Source organism: Taudactylus pleione, unplaced genomic scaffold, assembly GCF_031769625.1.
Source record: "Taudactylus pleione unplaced genomic scaffold, aTauple2 ptg001137l, whole genome shotgun sequence".
NCBI lineage: Eukaryota > Metazoa > Chordata > Amphibia > Anura > Myobatrachidae > Taudactylus > Taudactylus pleione.
Window position 1 is genome coordinate 1,280,433 of NW_028285538.1, and position 14,553 is coordinate 1,294,985.

The window sequence follows — 14,553 nt, forward strand, 5'->3', positions numbered from 1 at the left end:
CCTGGCAGGGTTATAATACCGACACCTGTCGGTCAGTATCCTAACCCTCCACCTCTCCCTTCCCCTAAATGCTGCCTAATCCTAATCCCCCATGAGTATAAATTTAACCATCCCCTGCACCGTACACCTAACCCTTACTCCCCCTAGTGCCTAACCCTTAACACTTGAACTTACCTTCAGGAAGCCGGCTGTCAGGATGCTGGCGCCGTGATTCTGACTGGTGTCGGGATTCCTGCTATGGTATTCTAAGTGCCGGCATCCCGACTGTCGGTATCATGACCGCATCCCCTTTTATTGTCTGCTCATATGTTACATATTGACAGTTATTTAATTTTTCTTTGTTCCTTTTCCTTCTCTTAAATATGTTTTATGCTGTAACTAAAATCTTCATTAAAAAAAAAATCACCTATTTTAAATAAATAAATAAATAAGTTAAAGCTGTCCATTATTTGTGCACTGCATGCAAAAGCAGACAGTATTTCCCAGGCATGTATTAACAATGAAATGTTTTTGCCCCTCTTTCATTGCAAAATGGTTTGTTCCAGATACAAAATGACTTGCTTTACTTGCTTTGCTCCCACCTGCTCATCAGCCCCACAATGTGTAGTTTGGGCAGATCTTTTTGTACAAGGGTTATTATATGCACAGAGCGTTTCCTTGGTATCACTAAAGGTTTACGAGTTCTACATAGGAAACCACAAAACACTATATTTCCGTTCTCATATACAGCAGGCAATGCAGATTTCTTCTTATTAGCAGACATGTTTTTTTGTAAATGAAATGAATTTACAGACTGAAATGTCCACGGTCAGGCACAGTATGCAGGACAGCTGTGGCTCTCAGCTGGAAAGCCTTGTCCTTAGCAATTTTGGAGCTTGTCCAAAAACATTGTGCAGAAATGGTTTGGAGAGTAGAAGAATCCACAGCCTGGCAGATGCCTTGGCAACGTTGCCACGGGGAAAGCAGGTAAGTGACTTATTGAGTTGATGTGCTAATAAACAGTTTTGACAGTTTTTCTTTATAAACATATCATTACTAATATGGAGCTTCACACATATTCATTTTAAATAAACAATTTGTTTAATGAAAAAAAAAAAGCTTATACCCAAAAATTAAACTGTATATGCATAGCCCACCAACAAATATATGCCTAGACATGTACGTTTTCATTCAGACATACACATTTTCAGAATAGAATCTCCCTTAAGGAAAAAAAAATATATATTTTATCAAATACTGCCCAGCACACAGGACAAATAAAGATAGTAAATATGGTATTTGAGATTAGCATCCCTCGAATTTCAATCTCAATGTACAGATGTATTTTCAAAATATTCCCTTGCAGATTGTGTGTGTGTGTGTGTGTATATATATATATATATATATATATATATATATATACATATATTTATATATGTATATGCTCAGTTTATCAGTCTGTCCGTTCTTAAAAATCACTCTAATGCCAAACATATCGAGTAATATATTCAGCCTTTTTTTCTCTGCTGCTCTTTGTAGAAAAAGTTATTTGCCAAGTATGATTCAGTATGTTGATGTGCTATTTTTGGTCTGTAATTATTAATAGCCTTTGTCATCAAACAAAAGGAGTGGTAAGAAAGAGGATGAGCAGAAGGATAGTAATCAGTGACAATGAATAAACTACTGCTGTCACTTTTACATCATCCATCACATTCATCATTTTTCTCATATAATAATAATTAAAATAATAATATATCTATAATCATAAACATTGGCATTAAAACATGAAAACTAGTGCACATATAAATATAAAAAGTTCATAGCTTATTTTTGTTTTCAATTCTAAACGACTTATTTTCATACTGTGATTTGGAATAAAGGTTTGTATAGGAACTTATTTTGTGCCAGTCTTTTACAGAAAGTTGCTCTATAGGCTGTCTATGAATATGAACCAGAACTGATATCACAATTTTGTGCTGATTCTGTGCTGCACACAAAAGCGCACTCAGCAGCATCTATTAGTGGTCGTCTGTCTGCGAGTTTATGCAAATGCTGCTACGCAGTCGTTCCCTTGTGTACATCTATGTGGCTGAATGTGTAAGGACTGAGATGTCCACTTTTAGCATCTGCTGTAAAACCTATTGGTACATCCTTAGATGCAACCATCCGTCACACCATCAAAATTTGCACCAGCACTATGATGGGTGTAGTGCCTCCATCTGACCATGGCGTCCTATGCCTGCGGCTGTGCGTCTGTGAATGCACCGGCTTGCATTGACACGCCCATGACACTCCTATAATTTGCTCACTGAATGGCCTATTTCTGCGTGCAATACTAGCCACCTCCCAGTCACCGCCATGAAACGCCCATTACTTTCCGGACACATTTCTGACACTGTCTCACCCGATCACAACACCCCCTTTGTGCATACACGCTGGGTAACACATGAGCCGTAGGGGCTTTCAGAAAGTTTTGCTCATGCGCGCTCTATGTTTACATCGGCATTACGCACAGATTGCCTGTGGCTCTAAATCAGGCCCTTTGAGCTCTGAATCTACTTATACTGTTCCAAATCACTAATTGAAAAATGGTAGAAATCTTTTTACCAAACTCCACCGTTTTTAGGGGCAGACCAAGATGATTGTCTAATACACCTCTAACATTAGAGAACATACATACGTAATACACTATATGAGCACATTTTAAGTTAATATAAAATGTTCCCTTAATATCCGCACAAGGAAACTGACGATAAACAGAAAAAAACTAAAATTTTTGTATCGGGAAAGGGGATTTTTTTGCAGCAAACAGACAATGCAATTCAGAAATCTAGTATGCCGTCACGATGAACAATGAATTGTCAGCTGGGTAGGTAGTGACAGCATTAAATGGATAATAAATGTGATAAGGAAATACATGCTGATAGGGAATAAGTTTAAATGATTGACACAGAGAGAACAAAGTAATAGGGTGATTGCAAACGTGTAACATTATTAAATGTTTTTATGGCCTGGAATACAGTTTATTTAAATGTACTGGTTTTGCTTCTTCTGGGGCCACATCAGGAGTTGAACCTTCCAGAGCCTCCAAATCCTCCTGGATTCTGTGTTACTGGTCTGATTCCTTGTCTGTCACTGAGACAATAATTGTGGTCTTGAGAATATTGCAAGAGATGAGTACTTACTCTTCCTAATCAGTGACCAATCAGAGGAAGCACAGGGTTATTTAGAGCCAGCCGTTTCCTGTCTTTCTTCTCTGATTTCAGGGGTTTGTAGATGTTGTGATCTCTTGTGTGCACCAAAATGGCTTATCCTTGAGGGGGTCTATTATCAAAAGAAGAACAGCACTAAATCTGGTGCACACAGCTGTTTTCACAATGCATGGGGCTTTTCCCTATTTCTCCTGCAATGGCTTCTCTATTCAAATCATGGGGAAGTTAATGATCAAAAATGTATCAAGGTCTGATGATGGTCAGACGATTAGCCATTGTAGTCTGTAGGGGAAAACAGATTTTTGGATTCCCCCCAGGTAGCCTAAACTAGTGAAATAGAAGATTTATAAGGAACCCGAAATGATCATTCCTTATTGCAGCAATATGCGATGATAAGGAATTATACTTTTAGGGAGCCCCCCACTGTCACCAATGATAAATAGGCAACTACTGGAAGTTTCTGTTTGATTACCTATGTACTGACTTTGGCTGGTATAACTATGTTTAATTTCTTCCTGCAATGGCTTTGGCTTGTTTCTTTGACACTGGCATTAAACATCTTCTATGATACCAGACCCGATAAACACAAATGCATTTGCCTTCTGTGAAAAGCCATGCCCTCCGACATCAGATATAAAAGTGACATCTAAAGGCTATGTAGTAGACATTGCATCACATAATACATTATACAGGTTTGTTTATGACTTTCACAATCACGTCAATCCTATCCTATGGCCTGACTTATTTGGCCTTTATCTTGATAGCTTGCTTTTTTCACCTGCATGGCTTCCCAAAAAAGGCGGTGTGCCCCCTGGCACCAGAATGGGCATGCTTTGGGTGAAGCAAGGAAAGTGACCTGATTTGTTCAGACTTTCCACTTGGAAATGTTGACACGTATGGTACACAGGCTTGGATCCGGTCCACTCACTCCACTGAGACTACTTTGGGCAGAACAGTAGATGTAATTGACTGAAAGCAGCAGCAAGCCAAAAGCAAAGAATGAGAGTCCTGAGTGTGTGTTATAGATTGCAAGGGTCTTGCAGTGTTGCAAGTGCACTATTCAGTTATGAAGCCAAAGTGTAGTATAGCTGTCCCCTACTTGATAATGAAAAAGGCCACTGACCCTCCAAAACTTAATTGTGGTCTTGCAGAAATGTGAAATGAGTTAGTAAATGGTGGATATTGCCAAAGTGAAGGACTGAATGGAATAATATGAATCTTATTTGAGTTATAATTACTGTAATATTTTTATTTTGTGGGGGTGACCAGTTGCCGCAACCATTTATAAAAACAACTACTTAATAAATATTTTCAATGGTCTCTTGAGATACTTGTAAATAGGCTCCTCTTTGCAAAGACACTGTCCCTGGGCTTTTCCTGAAGCTGTGCACATGGACTGGGGGCGGCTATGCATGTGGCCTAGAGGTTCCTCGGCCCCACTTGTGTCTTTTCATCACTGGCCATATACTTATGTTTATGGTCATTGTCCCAGGATATAACACAATGGCAGTGTCATACTTTGGTATTTTGGTGAACTGGACAGTCCTCTGTTGCCCCCAAGCCACCATGTTCAGTTTTTTTCTGTCATCAAAAATTCCTAACCATCCCTGCCCCACCTTGGTTCCAATTGACTTCAGTCTTTCATTATCTGCTGGTGGGTCATGTCAACTCCTTCCTGTCAGTGGCGTAATGTCATAATATAAGTTGTGCTGTAAAGAAGAGGCCTGTATCCAGTAGCAGGAAGCTGGGTACCCAGATCATCCTTAGGGCACTGATGGCTTTCTTATGGTGTTGGATGCCTCTCCGGGCATTCTACAAGCTGTGCACAGGTGCCAACAGGGGTATCAGCCATCTTCCATGTGTCAGTGGCATAGCACTGCCCTCAGCACAACCCTGCACAATGGCATGTTCAGAACACAGATGTTCTCAAAAATATGCTGAAGTACACAAAAATGACAACTGAAGTCCAGCCAAAGTATGCAAATCCCGCGATCGCTAGCAAGACATTAGCTCTGCCGTGCAATCGCGGTATGTATTTAGGCGCCCACCAGTCTGACACAAGAAGCCCAATTTCCCTTAGTAACATATGTCATCTCCAGGCAGGGCCAGCAACAGAAATATCAGGGCCCAGTACACTGATGTCTCTGGGGGCCCCACCTTCTCACCACCAGCCCCAACATCGCACCCACATGTAACTCCCCTGCATGTGTGATATGTGAAGAATGATGATTTGCAAGCCTTTAAATAAAGTAAAAACACACTATGACTTACCACACTGTCACTGATGACACAGTCTGGTCTTGATCACAGTGCTGAAGATGCCTCGGGTTAGGAGAGATGGTGTCTGTAGTCAGCCATTCTTATTCCTCAGCCCCTCATAACCTTCCTCAGACTCAAACCCTCATCACCATGCTCAGCCCAAAAGTCCCTTATCACCTTCCTCATCCTCAGACCAGGCCCGCTGAGAGCCGCGGTGGGCCCGGGTAATAGGGGGCGTGGCCTAATCATGGGAGGCATGGCCATGCCCCCTTCCCGGAAAAAAAACAAAGATATGCAGCGCCGCGAAGCTGCGCGCTGGGGAGGGGGGCGCTCTGTGCCCCCTCAGCCCTGCTCAAAGCCAGGGGGGGCGCGATCAGGCATAGGAGACTGCTGTGGCTGCTGCTCAGCGGCCATAAGCAGTCTCCACTGCAGCTAAGCACACGCTGTGTGCTGGGCTGCTTTGAGGGCGGGGGAACGGCGCTGGACACGCGCCCCCGCTGCGCCCCTCAGGAAGCCCGGGCCCCGGTAATCTGTACCCGCTCCCCCCTCTCGGTGCCCCTGCCTCAGACCCTCATCACCATCCTCAGACCACCATCACTTTCCCCAGCCCTAAGCCCCCTTTACCTTCCCCAGCCCTCAGGATTCTTCACCTTCCCCAGCTTATAGCCCCCTTCACCTTCCCCAGCATCCTTCAACTTTCCCAGGTCATAGCCCCCTTCACCTTTCCCAGCCCTCAGCCCCAAACCCATAGCTGCTGCCCCCAGCCCCTTCCTCCGCACCCAGCCCCAAACCCCCTCACCTTCCATAGCCACTGCACCCAGCCCCAGTCCACTCTGAAGGGGATCTATCCACTTCCGTGCCTGACAGAGGGGATGGTGTCCCAGGACGGACAGGACTTTTTTCAGTATGCAACGCGGCGGCGTAACGTCACAGATCACGCCGCCGCATTGCATACTGAAAAGGTCATGTCCGGCCCGGGACATGTCTGAGCTACACGCAAGTCTAGCCCAGCGCTGCCATGGCCTGACTACAAAAGCTGGGTGGCGGATATATGGGTACCGGCGGCTGCGGCTGGAGCACTGTCTCCTTAGGGTCCGGTACAGGTGTACCCGTAGTCCTCCCTGTCGCCGGGCCTGTCTCCAGGAACTGTGTTAAACAATCGGTAACATCGAGTAACATCGGACCCATACGCAGCACTTGTGGCTGACTATTCCCTACCGCAAGCACTGCGAGTGCTGCTGTGTGTAGTTCAGCCATGTGACGGGTAGGCTGACAATGCGTCTTAATTATGCACGCCCCTGAAATGGCATTCAGACGCACAGACATGCCTGCATTCGCACCACCACACCCCCGTTACCATCGACCACCCCCTTCACCACCCACAAACAGCACGTCCTGTCACTCATGCTTGCGGAGCGTCTGTGTACAGGGTGCGAAGCGCTTCCTGATTGCATAGACTAGTTCGCGCAATGCGTCTTGCACGCATACACATATTGCAAACATCGCCAGGCTACGTGAGAATGCAGCCTAGCGAACGGGTCTGAATCAGACCCTCTGTGCCAAGATTTTTATCAAAGCACATGACGGTGTATACAGAGGAACATAAGTTTGTACAGACCATATAAAGCAAGATATCCTTGCAAACTTGAGTTTCTGTTTAGCAGAGCAAAAACAAGACTTAATTTTGTGGAGCAAGATCACAATTATATAAAATGTGGTGAAGGAACATTTTTATAGGCATTCCCAAACAAACAAAGCTTAAAGCACAAAAGTGACACCTGTAACAAAGGCAGTCCCGAAGTCCCGTCATTTTCATAATGAATTCAGTTGTAAATTGACCAGTAGTTTAGGATAATAATGTAAAAGTTAATTATAACGGAAGCAGTAAGAGGTTGGACTTTCATGTGATGTGTAAGCGTTTTCAATTCAGATATTTTGTCTCTCTGAATAAAAAGAATCATCTCCAGGCACATGTAGTAATCTGGCTCAGGTTGGACCATCTATATGCAATGGTGCAATACTACGGCATTTTGCAGAGCGTCCCCAGTGTGCTTAATAAATGATGTCTTAAGGATTTAGTCAAACTTGCATAATGACATGTAGTAATTAGAGATGCAAAACCTTGTGTTTTAGTGTTGGTTGTAAATAATCGTCGTGTTTTGTTTTTGACAAAACCACCCTGAAATGTTTTGGTTTTGAAATACTTAAAAAAATTATGAAAACTGCTAAAATCATGTCATTTGGATATGTTCAACAGCATTATTAACATCATTCATCTCCAGTCAATTTTGATCACCGCACAGCTCATAAAATAGTTTTCACCAATATTGACCAAAAGGCTGCAGCGAGCGGCGCGAGTCATCGTGGAAATAGGTGCACTTTACGGCAGCCCGAATTAGCGGAATTTTGTTCGCAGCCCCAATTAGCCATGAAGGGTGCGAGATGCTGGTCTGTTACCGGCGTTTTAACTCTGTCGCAACGTCAACTCGCACTCTTTGCGGCTAATTGGATTGACCCCTTGTAGTCTTTACACCAATACAGCAGGGTGGGCACAGCTCATAATGAAAAGTGGTGCACAATGGAATTGTTCATGGCTTATTATATGTAACTGTATGGTAGATGTGCTGCTCAGTCAGTGTATGCCGCTTAGCCTATGCCTCTCCGTCCCATCCTCTCCGTGCCATCCCTGCTTTCTGTTATGATCACACCTCTCGCTGGCGACACAGCAGGAGCGTGCACATCCACAAAGGGGCTATCACCACCACACTTACTGCCCTCTGCCTGCATATATTGTTACATATACAGGAGGAAGCACAGTGCTACTCACTAGTTTCACCAACATTCACAGTACAGTGTTTTGTTAGCAATCAGGAAACTACAGACGCTGCCAGAGTCCATTTATGTCTCATTATTGCAACTTTATGTATAGTTATTTTACCATTCTTGTAACAACAGCTTCTTGGTTTTCTGAACTAATAAATCGCTCAGTCAGGGAAGCATATTATTTTGCACTTTTTTTTTTAATGATTTTAGAGATGTACTGTAGGAGAACATGGAACAAGTTACACCCTTGGTTATCAAACATAGGAGTCAGGAGTGTGGTCATTCCATAAAAAATGGGACTGTCCCACTGAAATCAGGAAACTTTTTAGATATTGTAAATCAGCTTGTCAATCAAAAAGTGATACTGTGGTGAAATTCTAAAAATAGTTTATAGAAGGGTCAGTAAGGTATAGATGGGTCAGTAATGTAGTGTAAGGTATAGAGGGGTCAGTAATGTAGTTTAGGGTATAGAGGGGTCAGTAATGTAGTGTAAGGTATAGAGGTGTCAGTAATGTAGTGTAGGGTATAGAGGGGTCAGTAATGTAGTGTAAGGTATAGAGGGGTCAGTAATGTAGTGTAGGGTATAGAGGGGTCAGTAATGTAGTGTAAGGTATAGAGGGGTCAGTAATGTAGTGTAGGGTATAGAGGGGTCAGTAATGTAGTGTAGGGTATAGAGGGGTCAGTAATGTAGTGTAGAGTATAGAGGGGTCAGTAATGTAGTGTAGGGTATAGAGGGGTCAGTAATGTAGTGTAAGGTATAGAGGTGTCAGTAATGTAGTGTAGGGTATAGAGGGGTCAGTAATGTAGTGTAAGGTATAGAGGGGTCAGTAATGTAGTGTAGGGTATAGAGGGGTCAGTAATGTAGTGTAGAGTATAGAGGGGTCAGTAATGTAGTGTAGGGTATAGAGGGGTCAGTAATGTAGTGTAAGGTATAGAGGAGTAAGTAATGTAGTGTAGGGTATAGAGGGGTCAGTAATGTAGTGTAAGGTATAGAGGGGTCAGTAATGTAGTGTAGGGTATAGAGGGGTCAGTAATGTAGTGTAAGGTATAGAGGAGTCAGTAATGTAGTGTAGGGTATAGAGGGGTCAGTAATGTAGTGTAAGGTATAGAGGGGTCAGTAATGTAGTGTAAGGTTTAGAGGAGTCAGTAATGTAGTGTAAGGTATAGAAGGGTCAGTAATGTAGTGTAAGGTATAGAGGGGTCAGTAATGTAGTGTAAGGTATGTAATGCAAATGTATAAGGTCCAGTACAAGTGAGCATTGTCATGCTTAGTACCACATATCCTTATGCTTAAACTGCGATATGTTAAGTTTTTGTATGGACTTGTGTATGTTGCAGTTGGGTGGGTGGTGGCAAAGGAAATTTTTGCTTTGGGCTCTGCTTGGTCTAGAACTGGTCCTGACTGTAGAGTTGTCAATATATGTGGACATAATGTTTATCTCTGGTGTGCTGAGTTGTCTCATCATCATCAGTGGATATCCTGGAAAGGCAAGTTTTTGCTCTGGCCATAGCATTTGCAGGAGAATCTGAAGCAGGAGATGTGTCGTGTGCCACTTGAGCTGACAACTTGCTCTCAAGGAGCTATTTGAATCTTTTAAGATCTATGTCAGTTGGAAAGAAAGACATTACATAAGATTTAAACCTAGGATCAAGCATCGTTGGCACAAGCAATCCAATTGCAAGATATTGTAAACCCTTTGTTACTGGCACAGCAAATAAAGAACTTGATGTACAAGTCCAACATATTAAACATATGGTTATGACCTTTCTCAGACTGGCAGTATCTGAACTCACTTCATTGCTTACAATTTCAAATGGTTTCAGCAGCTTGCATGAAACCAAGAGTATTCTCTGGTGTGCTTCAGCAAGGTGGTAACATGCCCCGCTCTCCCTATTTCACAGATTGATATGAACATCATGATGGCTTGTTGCTGTCCCTCCATTCACTGGAGAATATAAAAGGTGGAATTCCATCTGGTTAATACCTCTTGTTTCAGTTGGTGGCATGGCAAATTGAACTGTTCCTACAGCTGCTGTAACATGTGGTTGCTGAATGCCGAAAATGCCCAGAAATATTATGGGCTACAGCCAGCATCTTCTGCTTGGACCTGTCAGTTATTCTGAACCACCAAGTTTTTTGTATGCGGAAAACATGGCAAGTGTTGAAATTTACTTAGTTGTAATGCTCATACAATGATACTTTCTTTAGCAAAAAGTGATCAATCCTGAAGATAGTTTTAGTGGGGTAACAAATTGACAACCGTATGCTTCTTAGTGAAGCCTGTGATACAGAGAGTAGCCTGCCCATGCATGAGCTAGCATTGTGTGTTAGATACTGCTGCTAAATGGGATACACAAGGTGGGTTGTCATAATCATTTAATCTTTTTGTTTGACCAGTATCGCTTGTCCTCATATCTGCAATTAGGTGTATAGCCGGTACAATTAAATTTTTCTAGTCAAAGAGTAACTTTTTGTTTAACTGGTGAGGAATAGCTGGTAAAATTATGGAATTTGGTAGCATGGACGCATGACCTCAATCTACTAAAACCAGATGCATTGATGGTGGATATTGGAAACAGATCTAATGCTAACATAGTCATCATGGCTTCAGTTATCCACTGTGCAACTATCATACTTGATTCCTATGGCCATCATACTTGATTCCTCTTTTAAATGATTGTTTCACAGACAATTGCTATGTGAAACTACTATTCTTCTTGGTCCCCTTCTGTGATAAAGATTCAACCACAGCAGCAGCCCTAGCTTTTCTTGGGAATCGTGTATTGCATTAGGGGAGTAAGTCTGCCTTTGCAAATTGGATGCATGAGGACTACCTTTGATTGGTAATGAGAAGGTTGATGATGGTGTTGGTGGTGGAGATTGCATGGGGTGGGATCTATATATGCTGCTGGTAGCTGAAGCTGGACTACTTGGTATAATATGTGATTTCTCAGATTTGATAAACAACTTAAATGAACTTCCTGCAAATCAAGTAACAGAGAGGAAGTGTTTAGATGTCCCTACTCTATTTACTTTGGCATTACAAATGACACAGATCCCTTGCCAAATGTTGCAGGGATTTCCACATAGATGTGGTGGCTTTTGTGGTCTTTTTCCCAGGCATGACAATGTGCTACTTATCACTGGCATTTGCTGCTGCCATTGGTTGCTGACTTTTTGGTAAAAACAACTGATTTCTCATGGATTTTTTTCAATTTGTTCTTGTCCAACACATTAATCATCATCATCATCATCATCATCATCATCATCATCATCATCATCCTCATCCTTGTTAGTGTCAGATACACAATGAGGATGATGGTGATGATCCCATTGCATAGTTACAACTTCTAAAGTAGCATCCCCAATTTCTATGTATAAACCATCATCATTACTTTTACTACTGCTCATCTTCACATTTGCAGAGGGTTTAGAAATGGTGTAAGGAAGCTTCTCTAGAATCAGAATCAGAAATGTCAGACTTACACATATCACTCGTGGACACCTCTAGACTCGCCTCAGGGATATGTGAAGTTGTTCTTCAGCCTTAGTGTTCTTTTTGTGCACTGATTTGAATGTTTTAGAGGTGACACATCTAGACTCAGAGCAGGGTGATACATGCAAGGTTACAGAAGATGCCTGATTGTGTTTGGCCCTAGCTTTCACAGTAGGCATTCTACGGCATGAAAGAGCAGTAGCAAGACAACAACTTGCAAATAAAATCCATGCAGGGGATTATCTATAATGGGTGCAGGGTGTGCGGGGAACATGGGCCCCTGGATCCAGGGGGGCCCCGCACCGCACACCCTGCACCCATAATATACTTACCTCTCCGTAGTACCACGTCGGCGCGGGTGTCCGGCGCTGTAAAACGACTGGAAAATGGCCACGGCAGCCATTTTCCCGTCACTTGCGCATGCGCAGTACAGGTGTCCTGTGCATACACTATAGACCAGTGATTCCCAACCTCGGTCCTCAAGGCACACTAACAGTCCTGGTTTTAATTATATCCATGCTAAAGCACAGATGGTTAAATCAAAATAAGTGAGGTACTAATTAAGTCACCTGTGCTCAAGTATGGCTATCCTTAAAACCTGGAATGTTAGTGTGCCTTGAGGACCGTGGTTGGGAACCCCTGCTATAGACTCTGGGTACTCTCTAGTGCCCAGAGTCTATAACTCCAGCGCTGGCCACGCACAGCTCAGTGCGCTGCTGGCCGCAGAGTGGAGAGGACGGGTCCCGTGTCTGAGACTGCACACGGGCCCCTTCCTCTCTAGAAACGCCCCTGAATCCATGGTCTGAGCCTTTTCATGCCACTGCTTGTGGTGTATGGCATGTTGGCAATTTTAAATTTTTCAGCAGTAAATTTTCCCTTCATAGCTAGAGATGATGTTTTCTTGTCATACATTGTTTAGATTTTTTGTGCCATTTCTTACATCTTCTTACCCCTTGACCCTCTTTAAAAGTAGATGTTGAAGTAGTACTATGACTTACCTTTACCATACAGTTTTATCAGCAGTTTTATTAAAATACATTTTTTTTCATTTAACCAGAAAAAAGATCTTATATTTTCTTTAAATATCTAAAGTTAATTAAAATATTTGAGAATTTTTTTTTTAATGAGTAAAAAATAGTTTTTTTTAACTCTAATTATTTTGGTGTGCAGCTGACGTGGCCACAACAACCAGTAAGTACAGTAATATACACTGCCTCTCAAAAGCACACAATCTTCCCTTGAAATATCTAAATTGAATTATAAAAGGCTTGAGATTTTTTTTTAAACCAGAAAAAGATGTCTTCTTTGGGGTGAAGCTCACTCTGACATACTGTAGCACTTGTGTTTGGTCAGCTAAGCTTGCAATCACAGTACTGTCTCTGCCCTCATAGACAATATATACCGCAGTACATATGTCTGTAGCGCACACAGGGGGGTTTCCGAGCAAACAGAAAACCCCCCAGACGATTCAATTTTTTTTAAACACGGAGACAACCTTGACTCTGCAGAGTCAGCGGGCCACCCGCGGCCGCGATTGGAGCTGCCGCACATGTGCAGCAGCTCCTCAGGCAGAGAGCTCTGATTGGAAGAGCTCTCTGCACTGGATACAGAATATACGGATGGCCGAGGGAGCTGAGGCGCATGTGCAGAATACTATCTGCTACGGTAGCCACGGCGGTGAGCTCCTCCTCCTCAGCCCTGGGTTTATGTAAGTACTATATGCTGTATGTGTGTGTGTGTATGTATGCTATGTGTGAATGTATGTATGTATGCTGTGTGTATGTTTGCTATGTGTGTGTGTGTATGCTATGTGTGAATGCATGCAAGCTTGTGCGTACAGTACAGTATGTATGCTGTGTATATGTTTGCTATGTGTGAATGAATGTATGTATGCTGTGTGTATGTTTGCTATGTGTGAATGAATGTATGTATGCTGTTTGTATGTTTGCTATGTGTGAATGAATGTTTGCTATGTGTGTGTGTATGCTATGTGTGAACGCATGCAAGCTTGTGTATAGTACAATATGTATGCTGTCTGTGTATGTGTGTGTATATATATAATATATATATATATATATATGTATATATATATATATATGTCCATGGGTGGCACTCCCAAAAATAGACATATAATATAGCAGGTGCCCTCCACAGAAAGACAATCGTGGTCGTCTCCCAGTATAGAATCCAGATAGGCGGCACTCCACGCAAGCATAAAACACACTGAGATGTGATTATATCACATCCCAGTGTGTTTTATAATTGCGTGGAGTGCCGCCTATCTGGATTGTGTGTGTGTATGTGTGTGTGTGTGTGTGTGTGTGTGTGTGTATATATATATATATATATATATATATATATATATATATATATATATAATGGAACCCCAGCTTACTTCATGTTCAAACAAACATACAGGAGCCTGTATTGCACATTGCAGTTGCTAGTGTCTGACAAACATACAGGAGCATGCAGGGCCGGTACTACAGTTAGGCACCAGCCACTGGAGGCCGCCGCTGAGTCCACACAAAAAAAATGAATGGGATAATTCATGGCTGAGTGCCATATAATGAATTTGTAGCACAGATGTGTGGCAGCAGTGTTATGTGGCACATTATGATTTTGGTGCTTTACTGTGTGTAATATTCTGTATTGTATATTATGAATTTGGGACACTGCTGTGTGGCATGCTATTTAACTGGGTTGACTGATGTGTGGCATATTATGATTTGGAGGAAGCATGGGCAGTTGGTGAAATGTTGCCTAGGGCGCCTGGAAACCTT

General features: G+C 42.5%; 1 protein-coding gene across 2 annotated transcripts in view; it reads left to right on the top strand.

The window, feature by feature from the left end:
• Window positions 1–780: 780 nt before the first annotated feature.
• Window positions 781–14,553, top strand: part of CYTIP (cytohesin 1 interacting protein) — a 35,018-nt gene continuing 21,245 nt past the window's right edge. Inside the window, exon 1 of one of the 2 annotated variants that reach the window (XM_088462000.1) lies at window positions 781–966. In XM_088462000.1, coding sequence (XP_088318126.1) covers window positions 781–966 — 186 coding nt within the window. The remainder of the gene's footprint in view (window positions 967–14,553) is intronic. The other variant, XM_088462001.1, reaches the window with a different exon arrangement.